The 18,726-nt window shown below is 34.6% G+C and overlaps 1 protein-coding gene across 1 annotated transcript; it reads left to right on the forward strand.

The window, feature by feature from the left end:
- Positions 1–5,677: 5,677 nt before the first annotated feature.
- LOC139902228 (uncharacterized) lies at positions 5,678–9,324 on the forward strand. Its single transcript, XM_071884873.1, has 5 exons — positions 5,678–6,176; positions 6,431–6,580; positions 7,298–7,453; positions 7,844–8,280; positions 8,722–9,324. Exons 1-5 carry the CDS (start codon positions 5,678–5,680, stop codon positions 9,322–9,324), a joined length of 1,845 nt encoding a protein of 614 aa, XP_071740974.1.
- The last annotated feature ends 9,402 nt before the right edge of the window (positions 9,325–18,726 follow it).

The following is an 18,726-nucleotide window of genomic DNA, read 5'->3' on the forward strand; positions in this document are numbered from 1 at the left end:
GTCAAGGAAAACAAGAGTGTTGTTGTCGTATATCTCGCGACCGCCAGGGGTATAGTCGCGATCGCGAAGTAGGGGTCAACAAGATCGCGTGTGGGAGTTTGTAAATCGCGACTGGAATTTGGTGTTGATGCATATCTCGCGAACGCGAGAGGATTTCCATCTGAAAGTCGTGATCACGAGTCTGGAGCTGGGTGGCCAGAATTTTCTATAAACGAATTTTCTTGCTCGTTAAGTAGTTTTCTTGTTTGTTTTCTCCTATAAATACCCCATATATAATATGTAAACACACACCACGAATTTTATCAATAAAGAACTCTCTTTGGTTGGCGAAAGATAAGAGTAATCACAATTGATTACATATAACCTCGTTAAATTCTCTTGTTTTTTTTATTATTCTTGCTAGTTTCTTTGTGTTCATCACATATTTTCGTTTATTGTAAGTGTGTTTGATAACTTGGGGTTATCAAGTCTTGTTAGGGCTCACATAGTCGTTCATAACACTTTGATCCATTGAGTGAGATCCCTTTCACACAGGACTCTCGGATCACTACGTCTGAATTTCGTCTTTGTTCGACCCGTTGATCTCACAGTGAGACAGACCATTATTCTGATATGATGGGTTCAGTGTGCAAAGGAGTGTTGAATCTATATCTATATTTCTCATTTATGTGAATTCTTTACTAGGGGTGTTCAATATTTGATTTGAAACTGCTTTACCCGAATACTTAACGAATTCAAACTAGTTAAAATCAAATCGGATTTGAAAAACGATTTCGCATTGATTAAAACCGAACTGAAATCAGTATATGGTTATATATAAGTACTTTGTATTATATAATCATTCATATTTTGTGACTTCGTATGTTAAATGATATTTTTGATAAAATTTATTTTTGTATGCTTTTATGTTTTAACAACCGAATTAAAAATCGAATTTGAATTTATAGTATGGTTTTGACATCCAAATTCAGTTTTGGTTCTTTTCTATTTTGATTTTAGAGGTTCAAAACTGAACAAAGTGCAAACCAAACCGACCAAACCGACCAATAGCCCTAAATTTAAAGATATTAAAGAATCTCAACCTCTTGCAATATTCAGAAAAAGACGAACAATTAACTTGTTGAAAACAATTCCAACAATATACTCCCTATAAAATTGTACGAGTACTAGAATCGTAGTATTTTACCAAAAAGTACGGCACCTGAACATATTCTTTTTTTGTGTGCTGGAATTGGATATGTCAAATAAGCGGGAACATTTGGGGCAACTTAAAAACAAAAAGTAAAAATTCAATTCAATTCAAATCCTTTATTTCCTTTAAGTTTTGGGATCATATTGTCAATTCTTATTTTGTTACTCGTACTTGTATTACTAATACTAACAAACTTTATAAACTCATGGTATAATAATCGTGATCGGGATTAAAATTAAAATAATGTTTATTTGAAAATGTACGTATATTAATAAATTTATAAGTTTTATAAGCATTTTTTCCCTAACGAACTTCCTAACTTATTTAACCATGGCTTGAAATAACAACACTAACAAATACTCAATCTCGTTGTTACAAGATATGAGTCATTAATTTACCATATTTTATTAACCATGGCATGGCGTGTTGAGGGGGGTGCTTGGCGCCGACGTGGTAGACGTGTTGGTAAACTAGAAAAATAATGGGGTGGTGTACTAGATGTGTTAAAATATGATTGAAAATTAGGTGAAATAATAGATAATAAAAGTTGGACCAATCAAAATTGAGATAAACTTTTACACATCCATTTTTTTTTCATGCTCCAACCACACATGTCAAGGTTGGAGGCCTCCAACACGCCGCACTAAAGGTGTGTTGGAGGCGTGTTGGTGACACACAAAGGGCTAACGCGCCCCATTGGATATATGGTCTTACGTGTGTCTTTATCGTTTGAACATAAAACAAGTGCGACAAATATGCTATGGTGTGTCATGGAATGAACTGAGCCGCATGTTATAAACTGGGCCACAGTAACAAAATTTATAGTATTTTTAACCATGCCAAGATTGAGCCCCAAGTTATCTCTGAACTGGGCCGCAGGTCATGTTTTATTGAGACACGCTAATAATTAAATGATTCACAACAAAACATTTGGTGGAATTAGTGGGTTTTATTATTTCTTTTTCACTGATCAATTGCATCTTGAGTGATTGACTAATGTAGTCTTGCAAAGCACAAGTTTGCATTATCCCTTATCTCCCAACTTTAGTTCCTTACTTGTTTTGTACCACCTCTTTGTACTTTAGTAATAAGATTGGCCCCAAATGGTTCAATCGCGTACTCTCACGTATAAATGGTCAAAAAAAAGTAACAACATGATAAATGCACACACTAGAAGTGCCATTTCCTTTAGTGATCATATTGGGCATCAATGTGGTAATGAGACATTTGTAACAGAAGGGTTTAACGGTTGGAACAAGACTGAGCAGGGCCGGTCCCGAGAATTTGAGTGCCCTGAGCGAAGCAAAAAAAGGGCCCTAACGAATAATTAATATTAACTATTTAAAGAAACGGCAATTAATATCATATCAATAAACATAAAGAATATAACACTAGCATTACATACCGTAATCTTTAATTATTGATTATTGAAACTCTCCTCCCAATCTTGGTAGCAAATTATTTAATCAACCATTCTTGAGTTTTTTTAGCAAAAGAAATGAGTGGAGAGGAAAGTGTTTAAGAGGATAGTACATGGAGTTTTTTATATAGATTATAATCCTCTTACTTTTGAGATTATTAGAGTGGAAAACAATACTAAAACATATCGAATGACTATTATATCTATTTTGATTTATTATTCCAATACTTTATGAATTGAATTCTATGACTTGTACTCCAAAAAACTATATTCAACCTCATGTGCACATACGACATCATCACTTGCAATACTTATTTGTACAGTAATACTTATTGAGAATATTTACTTGTATAGTAACTTTTAGTTCGTCTCTTTTGCTATATTTCTAGTAACTTGGTCTACTTGTATAGTTTCGTAAGAACAAAGAATCACAGATGAATAGATGGAATTTATATAATTAAGAATGTAGAAGCTTTTGTAGAGTTTATTATTACTAATTACATTCCTAGTCCCACATCGATGTATTTGGAATTTTTCAAAAGATATTTATAGAATGGATCAGAAAATAATTAAAAATCTTTTTCATCATAACCCATTACAATGGCATTGCTAGTGGGCATTTTATATGAGTTTTGACTTTGCTAACTTTTAGTTCCTATTGTAAGAGTGTACATCGGGCCTAATAAAAAACTCGGGGCCTGACTTTGCGCCTAATAAAAAAATTGAAAATTGGGCCCCCAAATTTTGATGAGCCCTATGTATGAGTTTTGACTTTGCTAGTGAACTTTTAGTTCCTAGTGTATGAGTTTTGACTTTGCTAGTGAACTTTTAGTTCCTAGTGTAAGAGGGTACATCGGGCCTAATAAAAAACTCGGGGCCTGACTTTGCGCCTAATAAAAAAATTGAAAATTGGGCTCCCAAATTTGATGGGCCCTATGCAAGTGTACACCTTGCACACCCATTGGGCTTGGCCTGAGAGACTTAAAGGGGTTTAACGTTTGGAACTCAAAAATGGTTCAGTTTTTGGTAAAATTTGTGCAGTTTTTTGGGTAGAATTTGTGCATTTCTTGATGTAATTTAGACTGTTTTTAAGTAGTTTTTTGTTTGCATATTATAATAGTGAAAAGGTATATTTTAAATTATAGTTATTGTAGCAATTTTTTTCGCTCGCATCAATCTAAATTCCTGAGTGTAAATACCATCACACTAATCATAAACCTTTGAAAAATAACTATTGAATCAGACATAAAATATGTTCCTTTGCTTGATCCTTGCACTTGTCTAACCCATGTGTTATGCATGGTACAAAAAGAAGTATATTATACAAAAAGAATCTTTAAGCTTGCTGATAATGTAAATTAAGCACCTAATAGTACATAAGAATAAATATCACTTGAAATGAGGTTAAAGTAACCTTCTTTCGTCTCCATGAATGTTTCTAGTGATGTATATTACTAGTAATTATCATTATTAATCTTAAATGTAGATCAGGCGATTAGTAGCGCATGGGTTAAGAATCATTAGTAACAGATAAAGAACCAAACAGTACATAGGAATAAAATATCACTTGAAATGAGGTTAAAGTAACCTTCTTTTGTGTTTATGAGTGCTTTTTACTGATGTTCATAAGTATAAATTTCTGTGTACCTGGTTATCAACAAAGTGAATGTTTCAGAGAAACAAAAACTCTAGTAAGTCTCCTTTCTACTACTGCAGAGTAGAACAATGAGCTCCAACATGTCATTATATACAATTTTCTTTTTTGTAACACATGTCATTATACAAATGCTATATATTATATAGTATATATAATGAGGTCCTAACTTAATTCTGGTTCACTGTGCTTTCTATTTTAACTATTAATTTTAGTTTCAGTAAGAGTTTGTTATGACTGCTTATGTATTATACACCTAATTATACACCTAACTTTATTTTCAGAATGTATATGCATTCATTTGTCTCTGCTCAAAATTCTGATTTCAATTAACACATAATTCTCGCTCTATTAGATTTATATCAGAATTAAGTCATGTGAGAAACATGTGACCGAAATAACTTAGTCGGGGTACTAAAACTATTGTTTTTCAGAATATAGATTATTGTGGTGTATAACCATTTCAAGATAGCCTAGTGGTTGGTCCTTGGTTTCCCCACAAGAGGTCAAAATACGGTCACGAGATAACTTGGTTAAGCCACGTACATCTGGTTAAAATTGCAGGTTACTAAAATACATTTTGGCCTTGTCACTAACATACATGTATACATTAACGTGTCGTAGAGCAGAAAGCGTATTAAGTAAGAAATGGCTATGATTGGGATTGTACCTGAAGTATTCAAAGAAGAAAACTATGAGTTTTGGAAGATATGCTTAAAAAGTTATCTAGTTGGTCAAGGCTTATGGGACGTTGTGTCAAGAGAAGCCGAATCAGAAGAGGAAGAAGCTACACAAGAATGGCAAATGAAGAATGCTAAGGCTTTACATGCTATTCAACTCGCGTGTGGGTCACAAGCTTACTCCAGATACAAGAAGAACACTCATGTCTCTGCTAAATATGCTTGGGATCATTTGGCTGAGATGCGTCCCAGCCCGCCACGTCATCCTAAATTTACACATGACGAAGATGTCTCTGGTGCGATTCTTGCTAACTTAGTTTTCTATAAATCGTTATGGTATTTGATTTTTGTGGTCGGGTGGGGTCAAAATGGGCCATGTCAACCCGCAACCACTGCTCTACCCATTTCTACTACTTTTTAATTTCTATACATAAGTAATGGAATAACTATGATTACAAGAAACATACTACTTCAATAGACAATAGAGCATTGACCCGTTTAAGAAAAAAAAAATAACCCAAATTGATGCGCCCTGATATCCTTGCAAGATGCAAGAGGTCTCATGTTTGAATCTTGGGGTGGAATTAGAAGTGTTGAAAACAGTCAGAGAGTAATCCTGCTAGGCTGTATACATTAGGGTATGGGGTTGGCTTAACCTTGTAACTTTAAATTTAGTTATTTATATTGGAAAAGTTAATGTTTTCATTATTCTAAATCAAGTATTGATGATAATGGTCATAGGGGTCAAGGAGCATCTTCAATATGAAGAACTATATAAAGCTATCGAAAATGATGACATTGCACAAGTGAATGATTTCCTTAAGAAAGACCCAAATGCCGGAAAAGCAATCGTCTCATCTCACGGCGATACAGCTCTCCACGTTGCAATCCTGTCGGGAAAAATGAAGATTGCAATGGTTTTGGTAAAAAATATGCCACCACAAGGTTTGGAGATATTCAATGATTTTGGTGCCACTCCTTTGTCTCTTGCTGCAATAACTGAAAACATAGAATTGGCGGAAGCAATTGTGAATACAAACGAGAACTTGGTTACGTTGAAAAGGGAGCATAACGGTGAAAGTTCACTTCCTGTAATTGTGGCTTCAATGTATGGTAAAAAACGAATGGTTCACTTTCTCTACTCCAAGACTCCAAAGCACATGTTGGACCCGAAGAACAGCTTAGATGGTGTGCTTCTTTTGAATAATTTAATAACTGCAGAAATATTTGGTGAGTCAATTTTGTACATGTTAGACGAATAGCCCTACAACATGTCCTACATATAAGCTTAAAAGTCTCTTACTACTCTAAAACTAATTGGTAGCAGAGGGTGGGTCCCCCTAGACTTATATGCACACATTTGTTTCTTCCCATATTAAATGTGAGATTTTGGTTTGCACCCCAACAACGCATTGTTGAAGACTTATCAATGTTTCGCGATTCCAACGAATTAGTACGATTATTTTTCTACTTATGTGCTACAGATATTGCTGCCATGCTACTTAAAACCTTTCCAAAGATAGGAGTAATGGCGGATAACCATGGTGAATATGCTCTTCATAAGTTGGCACATAAGCCTTCTGCTTTTGCAAGTGGAAGCACATTTTCCTTTTGGAAACATTGGATCTATCAATGTAAGTAAATGGGTAAACGGATAAGGTTTTTTCTGTTTAGGCTACCCGTGAAACGGCAGTGTTTTCTACACAAATATACAAGTCCTATCTAGATATCCCGTGACCCTTTCCAACCGCTTCCATCAAGGTTTTAACCCAAACCTGTTGGGAGGAGCTTGGGCCCCAATCAATAGGCTATTTTAGAATGGTTTAAACTCTGGTCACCAGGGTGTATGCAGGGGCGTAACTACTAAGGGGCAGGCGAGGGCACCCGCTCCCAGTGGATATTTAATTTCTAATGCAAAAATTTTGGATTTTTCATTTTTTCCCCAACGAATTTTTTTCTTGCCCAAAAGTCTTCATATTTTGCCCTCGAACCCTCCATATTTTGCCCAAAATTTCCGTATTTTGTCCAAAAACTTTTATATTTTTCCCAAAAGTCTCCATATTTTTCCTAAAAAAGTTACTAATTTTTTTTAAAAAATTTCGACCTTGGTAAAAAAAATTTCTGATTCCACCACCGGGTGTATGTAACACTGGTCACCTAGTTGTTATTTTATAGTGGTCAAAAGTTAATCATACTCACAAAAACATGGCACTATATGGTTACTAGTTAATGCATATTCATGGACTCTAAACATGTTTGTACGGATTAACTTAATGATGCTGCATTTCATCAAACACCTGGACTGCAACCATTGATTAATTCTTAATGATGCTTATGTACACTCTAAATAGGTGTTCGTATACATTCCCCATGGGATGTTGACACCCAAAGAACTGAAAAGTCAAATCTCTCTGAACATAAAGTCAACATTTCAACCGAAGAAGAAATCCTCAATCCTCGACATAGCTTACTACATCGCGTAGGGTGGACCCTGCTACAATTTTTCGGTATGTAAGACCATTTATAAAGCGGCGTCAATAAAGTGGGTCAGATGAGGTGGCACAGGGATCTAACGCCCTAACCCGGCGTCAGATCAGACACTTCCGAGGCGTCAGTCACCATTCTCATCGAAAAATCAGAATTTTTTGGACTAATCAGGATTTCACCAAATAATTTTATATAATATTAATTAATTTCTTTTATCCTCAACTTCCAATCACATTTTACCATATCACCTTCCACAAATTTAACACCCTCTAATTTATTTCCTTTCACTCCATGCCTTGCCACATAACTTAAAAAGTGCACCGTGATGTCATAGTTTTAGTTTTGGAGAACTAATTTGAAAGATATATTAATTATCCATCTAAAAATATGTCATTCTATATAATATGCAGTACCTGATATCAAGCATTTGCATGACAAAAAGTTGGTAAATGATGAAGCAAGCAAACTCCTCAGCTGCATATTTCAAGAAATAAAAGGCATTAGTCACTCACAGCTTGAACATATCGAAATAGACAAAGCGGTGCACGTTGCAATTAAGTATGGGATTGTTGAATTTGTTTTCGAGCTTATAAAATACAATCCCGAATTTATATGGAGGAAAGACAAAAAAGGAAGGACAGTTTTTTCACATGCGATCATTCTTCGACAAGAGAAAATATTCAGTCTTTTTTATAAACTTGGGACAAAGAAAAGCATAGTTGCAAGTAGGCATGATCTGTTTCAAAACAATTGTTTACATCTTGCTGCAAAACTCTCCCCTCCTACTCAACTTGAGCGCGTTTCTGGAGCTGCGTTACAAATGCAACGGGAACTGCAGTGGTATAAGGTAGAACAAATTACGGAGTATCATTTTTATTTTAAATTTTTAGAAAAAATTCCATGAGGCGTCGCTGATTTCATATGGGGTCCCTAAACTTTAATTGACGAGTGGGGTCCCCGTACTTTACACTCGTTTCGCAAGGGGTCCATGTGAGTAACGTGGGGTCCCATACTCTACACTCGTTAAGTTGCATCTGTAAACCACGGGGACCCCTCGCGAAACGAGTGTAAAGTACAAGGACCTCGGACATTAAAAAATCATATAGGAACCTCACATCTGGGGACGCCTCAAGTATATCTTTTTTTTTTAACAATGAGTAAGTTGGCCTGGTTATGAGGTTTTACCTGTTCGGGTTATCTGTGAGAGCGAGTTTTTTTTAACTATAATAATTAAGAAATTTCATAAATATTTTACTCCATGTTTTTCATTTATCCTATAAATGTGTAGGAGATTGAAATCTTGGTACAACCTAAGTACAAAGAGCAAGTGAACGAAAGTCATATGAAGCCTCGCGCCTTATTCACCGAAGAACACAAGGAGCTAGCAAAAGAAGGTGAAAGATGGATGAAGAACACAGCAGGATCAAGTATGATTGTTGGAACACTAATTGCTGCCGTCATGTTTACAACCGCTTTCACTATACCTGGTGGAAACGACGATAGAACAGGCCTACCCATAATGTTACATACAGACAGAACCGCGTTCATGACTTTTATGATAACAAATGGACTCTCACTCTTTGCGTCATCAACTTCAGTGTTAATGTTTTTAGGAATACTTACTGCACGATATGCAGAGGACGATTTTCTTGTCTTTTTGCCTACGAAATTGATCTTTGGAATTGCATGCCTTTTCTTCTCCATAGTCACCATGATGATTTCTTTTGCTGCTGCAATGTTCCTAATGCTACATAGGACCTTGCCATGGGTATCAATACCTCTTATAATTTTATCCGCGTTTCCTGTACTTCTCTTCTCGGCACTTCAGTTTCCTCTCCTAATCGAAATGGTTTTTCGTACCTATGCATCAAGAATTTTTGACAAACATTGAAAACATGCCACCTCAGCAAGAATCCTATGCACTACCTTCCTTTGTTAATGGTCATTATGAGTTCCCTATTGTAAGTTTTAAACTTTGAGTGTGAATTTAAGTATTGAAATAGCATACTGGCTAATTTCATGAAAGAATTGTTAAGATTCATATTTATAAAATTTATGTGATTTCTTTTCTATCATATATGATTTCATTTTCTTTTTGATTATTTGAGGGGGCGGCTACCTCATTTATACCCGCCTCAAACCATACTGGCTCTTTGCTTTTCTCAATAACTGACTACTGAACTTGAACTCACAAACTCCTTGTTGGTGATTTTAGTGTTATCAACAAACATTTTAGTTAATTGGGATTTACTTGAAAGCTTGGGTAATCAAGTTATACTTAGTAACGGGTTTGGAGTGTGTGGAGTACACGCCCGTAAGAGTTAACTTCATACTAGCATGGAAATTGTGGTATTGAAAGGGCTTAAAATTCCATCATTTTTCATTAGGCGTTAACGAAAAGTTGCGTCTTTTCGTTGAAAGGTTGCCTCTTTTTGTTGAAAGGTTGCGACATTTCATCGCACCCTTTCATTTCTTATATATATGGGATATGAGTTTTGCTTTCATAAGAAGAACAAACAAGAAAAATCACATTCTCACTAATACTATAATTTGATCTCTTCTTGCCTAGAGACAAATTGAGTTCTTGTCTTATCCCAATTAAGATTTCGTGTAACCCGAGGCAAGTAGGGTCGAAATACTTAATTAGGAAAGTGTTTCACGATTCAAGAATCAATCCAGGATTATCAATTTACAACCCTTTATCTAACAAACTAATTAAGTATTTTCGTTGTGATAAACCTTTGATGGAACGTGATGGGATTAAGGGATTTTATTCGAAGTCATGATCAGTACTGCATTGATTGAAGTGATGCAATAACACTTATCACTTATACTGTTTGTATAAGAAAAGAATAATAATGATGTGTAGAAATTGATGCAAACGGTCATGACTGAATAGTATAAATAATTATGTTATTCATGTGCCTCGATTAATGGTTTTGCAAACAATTGATTTCTTTCATTGTATCAAATGGGATCAATTTGAAAAGCATCGTTTGAAGAAATTTGTGTGGAGGAATTTACTTGGGTTTTCTGTTCACATGCAAGACTATTATGATCAAATATATGTGGAGAAATGTCACGAGGTGATTGTAAGGATATTAGGATCCAAAACAACGCAAGTGATTCAACAAGATCAATCACCGATAGTAATTCTACAAGATTACTAACCCACTTAATGAACGAAAGATTATAAATGCAAGAAATGTAAATCGACACAAGAGATAACGTGGTTATATGCAATCGTTGTGATTGCTTTAGTCCACAGACCAACTAGAGAATGTATTTACTGAATATTTGTGGTGTGTTTACAATGAGTTACAAGAGGGTCTATTTATAGAATGGTTTAAAGAGTAAGCTAAAAACAATTCCTTGAAGCTTCATGTGAGTTTCCTGACAGCTTCATGGAAGCTACATGTGAGTTTCCTGATAGCTTCGTGGAAGCTACATGTGAATTTACTCACAACTTCGTGGAAGCTACATGTGAGTTTCCTAACAACTTCGTAGAAGCTACATGTGAGTTTCCTAACAACTTCGTGGAAGCTTCGTGTGAGTTTCCTGGAATCTTTCCTCTAATTGTTTAAAGTTCTCCATATCTCTAACAATCTCCCACTTAGAGACTTTGAACAAACCCAACATTCGTCAACCCAAAATATCAACGATCTAACAAAGAACGTTAAACCACCATTATACCGCCAAACTCCATTTGGGACACGCACACTCAACACATACTTCGGATGAGCAGACTTTCGATACAAGGTCTTCAACACTACTTGTTAGAATTGAAACATTAACTCTCTAATTCTCTAGTTGGGGTCTTCTCTCATCAATTCATTAGAAGACCAATTGAGGTAATGCAAAACCCCAATTTCTCTGTCGTAACAACCTTAGTAAACATATCAGCAGGATTCTTCGTACCAAGGATTTTCTCCAATAATAAAGTACCATCATTTATATGTTGTCGAATAAAATGATACCTTATCTTGATGTGTTTCGTACGACTATGAAACACCGGATTCTTCCCAAGATGTATTGCACTTTGACTATCACAATACAAGACGCAATAGTCTTGTCTTTTACCCAACTCACCTAAGAAGTTCTTCAACCAAACAAGCTCTTTAGAAGCTTCTGCAATAGCCATATATTCGGCCTCGGTAGTTGACAAAGCAACACTCTTTTGTAGTCGAGAGATCCAACTAACCGCCGTCTTCCTTATTGTGAAAACATAACCCGTAGTGCTTTTCCCCGAATCATCACATCCACCCAAATCATCATCCGCATAACCCCTAAGTATGAGATTGTTTTTGGAGAAACACAATCCCATATTAGAAGTACCTTTCAAATAACGAAGCAACCATTTGACCGCTTCCCAATGCTCTTTCCCCGGATTAGACATATAACGACTTACAACTCCCACTGCTTGAGCAATATCGGTATAACAACCCTCACTTTTCCCTTCCGAATTTACCAAGTTGTCCTTAGGGTTTCAACGTCATATTCTGTGCATCAACATTAGGGTTGTTATCCATTTCGACAAACGAACATTTATACTTTCATTAGATGATCGTAATTATTATAAAACCCTAATATGATATAAAACCCTAAACCTAACTATATCTATTAACTACTAAACCCTAACCTCATTTAATATTGAATATTAAAACCCTAACCTTAATACTAAATAAATAATATAAACAATACGTCATAAATTAAATGAGACATTTTAAAACTATTAAAAATTTATACAAACTAATTGGAACAAATAAAAATTTATAAAAGATTAGGGTTTAATAAATAAATAAAATGTATCTAAATAAATGTAACCCTAATATTTACAATATTAATAAATAATAATAATAATAATAATAATAATAATAATAATAATAATAATAATAATAATAATAATAAAAGAAAATATATATAATATATAAATAAATAAGTAAAAAGCCGTATAAAAAAATAATAATAATAAATAAGATCATATGTATCGGCTATATATTTTGCAGCTTGAACTCCAAGTCTTTTTATCCTAGTTAATCTCTAACTCCTTCCTTAATCCATGAATCCAAGAGCAACTAGGAAACAATTAAAACTATAAATAGTATCGAGATTATTCAAGTAAATCGCCACAGATTACCTGCATCCAGTCGACAGATTATCAACTTTTCCTCCAGTTTTATTGTCGACTAAAATTCCTTCATTCAACCTACTAATTGTCGACCACCAAACCCTCTCAAGACCCATCTGCTATCGTGAATCATCACCACCCATCCAGCCTTCTGTTCGTAATCAAACCAGTCTGCTAGTCGCCTACTTCCTGCTGTAAGTTTGCTTCTGTTCTGCTGTATAATTCGATCACAACAGCTTTTGAAATTTAATTGTTGTTGCTTATTTTCTTTTTTCTGTTTCTTGCGTAATCAACCAGACCCATTAGCGAGCCATTGCTGCTGGTTAGCTGCTGTTTCTGTGTTAATCAAACGGGTCAAGAAAGTCTCTTTTTGGGTCGTGTTTACCTGTCATTGCTGCTGCTTGATTTCTGTTTTTCTGTACGTACCAAACCCATCACCAATCTTTGATCTTTGACCCTAAGGTATACCTAATAAACCCTAGCTTAATCATGCATTTAAAGGTATTACTTTTAAGTTATTTATATAAGTATATTTATATATACAAGCATGTTAATAAGTAATATATTAAGAATGATCATGACTATTAAAATCAAGTATGAATTATGATTTAATGTGAAAAGTTTAGGTTATGAATTGATTATGGCTAAAAAGGATGATTAGTTACTAAGATATAAAGTCATGATTTTATGTTAATAAGATACTAGGTTGATTTAGGTATGATCATGAAGTATTAATAAGGTTAGAGATTTGTGATTTTATGTAAGTAAACTAGATAGTGATAATAGTTGTAAGATTATTATTATTAGTAATAAAGATGATAACAAGTATGATTATGGCTACTATGATTAGGGTTAATGAAGGTAACTAGAAATTATGAAGAAAAGATATGATTTATATGAAAAGTTATTATACTAGTTAGTAAAGGTAAAGATTATGGATTGATAAAAAGGTTACTAGTTAGTATGTTAAAAACCTATGATTTTATGTTAAGTTATAAAGAATGTGATTAAAAGAATTAGGTTATGATTGTGGTTTCGTAACATAGTTATGATTATGGTGTACGTGCATGCATGCATGCATACGTACGTATGTGCATGTATACACTGTATGTATATGTGTGTGTGTATATGTAAATATATGCATACTTGTATATGTATGTGTATATAAGTATGTATATGTACGTGTGAATGTATGTATGAATATGAATTATGTAAGATACATAAGTTAGTAAACTTAATAGTAAAAAGTAATGAGTATATATATATGTATCATCTTACACATATCTATATGTAACATCTAATGTATATATACATATATTGTATAGTTATGAACACATACATGAATAATAATGAATAAAGAATATATGTATGTATCACATAGATATAATTATACACGTAACATATTATGATAAGATACATAGTAATTGATTAAAGTAATTAATAATACTATTATTAGTATAACCTGTACACATACCTATATAGTAACACTTATAACACTAAGTATATTAATACTTATATAAATATAACTTTTCTCAAAAAAACGGTCACTGTTAATATAGTTTACTATATTGATAAACAAAACTTTATGTCTATTAGCCATTAACTAATCGAACATAATATCTCTAGGTTGAGATCTCCATGTTCAACACTCCGATCATATAACTTGCGTGGAATATCTATCTGCTATTAAGGTGAACTTCATAGCCCCTCTTTTACTATTTCTTAACTGTTTTATAACCTTGGGGTGAGACACATGTTTGCTTTTAAACTGTTTTACGCTTAGACACAAGTACTCAAACTTTATTTTGATCAGTTCAAACTGTTTGCTAACATGCTTTGATTCATGCTTAATCCCTAACATGATATCGTTAATTAATGGAATTTGGTAAGCTTAGTTATTGTGATAGCGCTATTGAGGGTGACGTCTCTATCCGGATGACCGCTGGTCAATGGATACATAATAACGATGAACAACATGAACGTGATGTGTTTAGGGTAACTTATGGTTAGTATCGATATCATATACACCAGCACTACTACCGAACTGATTAAACTGCTTATTTAAATCTTGTGGTCTAAAAACTTGTTATAACTATTAAACCTATGTTGTTCACTCAACCATTTTGGTTGACACTTTTAAGCATGTTTTGTCTCAGGTACTTAGATACTTTGCTTCTGCTGTAGAACTCTGCTGTTACTTAGAAGTCAAGCCGAGCACTGGGACCAGAGTTAACATCCACGTCAATGGCGATTTTGGCGGGGTGTTACAGTTGGTATCAGAGCTCTGGTTATAGGGAACTAGGTTACATTAGTGTGACTAACATGAATAGTTAGGATGCATTAGTGAATCTAGTCTATAACCGTGTTGTTCATTTGCATTGATTATTTGCGTTACATTCTAGATTATGTGCATTAAGTTCACTTATATTTGTTATACCTAGAATTCCTATACCATTCAAAACTTTAGAAAACACTTTGCTACAGGAACTATACTTACACGTCTGACTCTTAGAATAAGAGCCATGACTCACTTGTATTCCAACAATAGAACGCCACCATACCTATCTCATTATAGGAAAGCCAGGGCTTGTTATAGAGAACAAGGATTGCCTTCTACGTGTGCCTTATGTGGGTGCCTTAGCAATCTTTAGGACTATAACCTTTCCTGTTTTAGTTCTAATGCATTTTTCCCTTACATTTTATTCGTGCTTTTGCATCATCTTTAGAACCTACCTAATCATCTCTCTTTCTATTCATTTAGGATGTCTCGCAATAGCCCGATCATCATCTCCGACAACGAGTCCGATGGATCCTACTCTGAAAGATCTGTCCACACACCGGCTTATGGACCCGTTTCCACGCCATTTTCACCAACTCACCCAAACTATGTCCCTCCTAGTCCACCACACTACCCTCATTTGGAAGAATCCCACACTAATGATAACTATGATGGGGATGACGAGGAGGAAGAGTTTGTGGAGATGATTGAAGAAGAAGGAGTTGAGGAAGAATCCAAGTCTGAGTCCTCTGTTCAAGGCAATGGCAACAATGGCGTACCGCGAAACCTTTCGACTAATCGTTCTCATCAAAGTTTCATAAACTACCCGCCCCCTACATACAACAGTACTGAAAGACCTGGGCTCCGTGATATAGAAATGGTGAATGCTGATCTCATGAGCTACACCAACCGATTTCAAGAGTTTGCTCTCATGGCTACTCCCGAGTATCTAGGGATCCAATGCTACATCAATGGATTGCCTAATGAAGTCCAAAGAGATGTTATCTTGGAGAACCCGAGTACCATACAAGAAGTTGCTTGCATAGCAAGCTTTTTCATCGACAAACATAAGGAGAAAGAAGGTGCAAAAAGGAAGAGAGAAGGAATGGAGCAAGAAAATTCTAAAAGCAAATTCAACAAGTTGTATAAGGGAAAACGCCCTTATTGCAGGAGATGTGTGAAACATCATGGAGGATGGAGTAAGGCCAAATGTACCAAGTGCGAGAAGGTGGGTCACGTAGCCAAGACTTGTAGAGTTGTTATCCCATCAATCAAAACTTCAGCAAATGCAACCATTCCTACTTGCTATAACTGCGGAGGAGTAGGGCATTTCAAAAATTAATGTTTGGATAAGAAGAAGAATGAAGAGGTACAATGAAGAGTTTTTGGAAACCACTAGACGCATTTAAATTTTCATAGTATTTTTTATGTTACCATTTAGTACTTCTATAGTTTGGAAGATTTCGTTAAGTTTATGTAAAACTCTGGTTATTTCCTTTTAAATGAATGAATGATGTTAATTTCTTTTCCTACATTTTCCATTGAATCATTCACCTCGATGAAGATGCATATTGACAAGATGACATAGTAGTAACCCTATGGAGTGATAAAAGTATGATTTAGAATAATATAATGACACTTGATCAACGTCATTATATTATGACAAGTCATACAGAAATCCTAATGGATCATGATGGGAATAAGATTTGATCAACCTTAGGACCATTGTGTACCATTACATACTCCTTATCACTATATTGTCAACTATAAATATCAACCCTAGATTTTATATATCCTTCACTTGTCAATTATCCATGCCCGGTGCTGTACCTATTGCATAGGTATCATACCGATTAGCTCTACCCGAAATGAAGGAATCATCCAGCCAATTCCAAGAGCTTTTGGAGAAAGGTTTCATTCGTTTTAGCTTGCCTCCGTGAGGAGCACCCGTTCTATTTGTCAAGAAGAAAGATGGCACGTTGAGAATGTGTATTGATTACCGAGAACTCAACAAGCTAACCATCAAAAATCGTTATCCATTCCCACTTATTAATGACCTGTTTGACCAACTGCAAGGATCAAGTATCTATTCGAAGATTGACCTTAGGTCGGGATATCATCAATTGAGAGTCGAGGAAACCGATGTTTCTAAGACTACTATCCGAACTTGTTGTAGACACTATGAGTTTCTTGTCATGCCTTTTGGTTTAACCAATACTCCTGCTGTATTCATGGATCTTGTGAACCATGCATGCAAACCTTATCTTGATAAATTCGTAACCTTTTTCATTAATGACATCTTAATCTATTCAAAGAGCGAGAAAGAGCATGAGCAACATCTGCAATTGATTCTAGAGCTCTTAAAGAAGGAACACCTGTATGCCAAGTTTTCCAAGTGTGAACTTTGGCTACAAATCATACAATTCCTTGGACGTGTAGTTAATAGTAAATGAATATAAGTCGATCCTATAAAAATCACCATTAATTAGAAATTTTCAAGAACTAGTCATGGAGGAAGTCCATAAGACTAGATATTCTAATCACCTAGGCTCTTTTAGCTGAAATTTCATACCATATCAACCCTCATTCAAGTAGGTCCCCACTGTAATTAAGTGTAGACCTTGCTTTAACAAAACGTTGACCGAATGATAATTTTTAGTCAACATTTCCTGTTAAATAAAGTTCATACATTTCACATCTCGAATCCTAAAAGTGTCTTGTTGACAACATACTCGCTATTCCCATGAATGATCTTCGCATTAAATGCATTTCATCGAAAAACCTATAGAAATTCTGGATTTTGAGGTTAAACGTTCGAAACAAAGCTTTATTCCTGTTGTTAAGATCTGTTGGAATTCACGAAGAGGCCCCGAGTATACCTGGGAATGTGAAGACCAGATGAAACGGAAATATCCACATCTATTCTCAACTGTTGGTGCATCCGAGAATTTTACTGAAACTTCGGGACGAAGTTTAAATTAACGGGGAGGTACTATAACAACCCTCACTTTTCCCTTCCGAATTTACCAAGTTGTCCTTAGGGTTTCAACGTCATATTCTGTGCATCAACATTAGGGTTGTTATCCATTTCGACAAACGAACATTTATACTTTCATTAGATGATCGTAATTATTATAAAACCCTAATATGATATAAAACCCTAAACCTAACTATATCTATTAACTACTAAACCCTAACCTCATTTAATATTGAATATTAAAACCCTAACCTTAATACTAAATAAATAATATAAACAGTACGTCATAAATTAAATGAGACATTTTAAAACTATTAAAAATTTATACAAACTAATTGGAACAAATAAAAATTTATAAAAGATAGGGTTTAATAAATAAATAAAATGTATCTAAATAAATGTAACCCTAATATTTACAATATTAATAAATAATAATAATAATAATAATAATAATAATAATAATAATAATAATAATAAAAGAAAATATATATAATATATAAATAAATAAGTAAAAAGCCGTATAAAAAAAATAATAATAAATAAGATCATATGTATCGGCTGTATATTTTGCAGCTTGAACTCCAAGTCTTTTTATCCTAGTTAATCTCTAACTCCTTCCTTAATCCATGAATCCAAGAGCAACTAGGAAACAATTAAAACTATAAATAGTATCGAGATTATTCAAGTAAATCGCCACAGATTACCTGCATCCAGTCGACAGATTATCAACTTTTCCTCCAGTTTTATTATCGACTAAAATTCCTTCATTCAACCTACTAATTGTCGACCACCAAACCCTCTCAAGACCCATCTGCTATCGTGAATCATCACCACCCATCCAGCCTTCTGTTTGTAATCAAACCAGTCTGCTAGTCGCCTACTTCCTGCTGTAAGTTTGCTTCTGTTCTGC

The sequence above is a fragment of the Rutidosis leptorrhynchoides genome, chromosome 3, assembly GCF_046630445.1.
Source record: "Rutidosis leptorrhynchoides isolate AG116_Rl617_1_P2 chromosome 3, CSIRO_AGI_Rlap_v1, whole genome shotgun sequence".
In the NCBI taxonomy this organism is placed as follows: Eukaryota; Viridiplantae; Streptophyta; class Magnoliopsida; order Asterales; family Asteraceae; genus Rutidosis; species Rutidosis leptorrhynchoides.

Coding starts and splice junctions, on each gene's coding strand:
- LOC139902228 (XM_071884873.1), top strand. CDS start 5,678: ATGGTCATAGGGGTCAAGGAGCATCTTCAATATGAAGAACTATATAAA. Junction 7,454..7,843: donor GACCCTGCTACAATTTTTCG/GTATGTAAGACC, acceptor TATAATATGCAG/TACCTGATATCAAGCATTTG. Junction 8,281..8,721: donor GGGAACTGCAGTGGTATAAG/GTAGAACAAATT, acceptor ATAAATGTGTAG/GAGATTGAAATCTTGGTACA.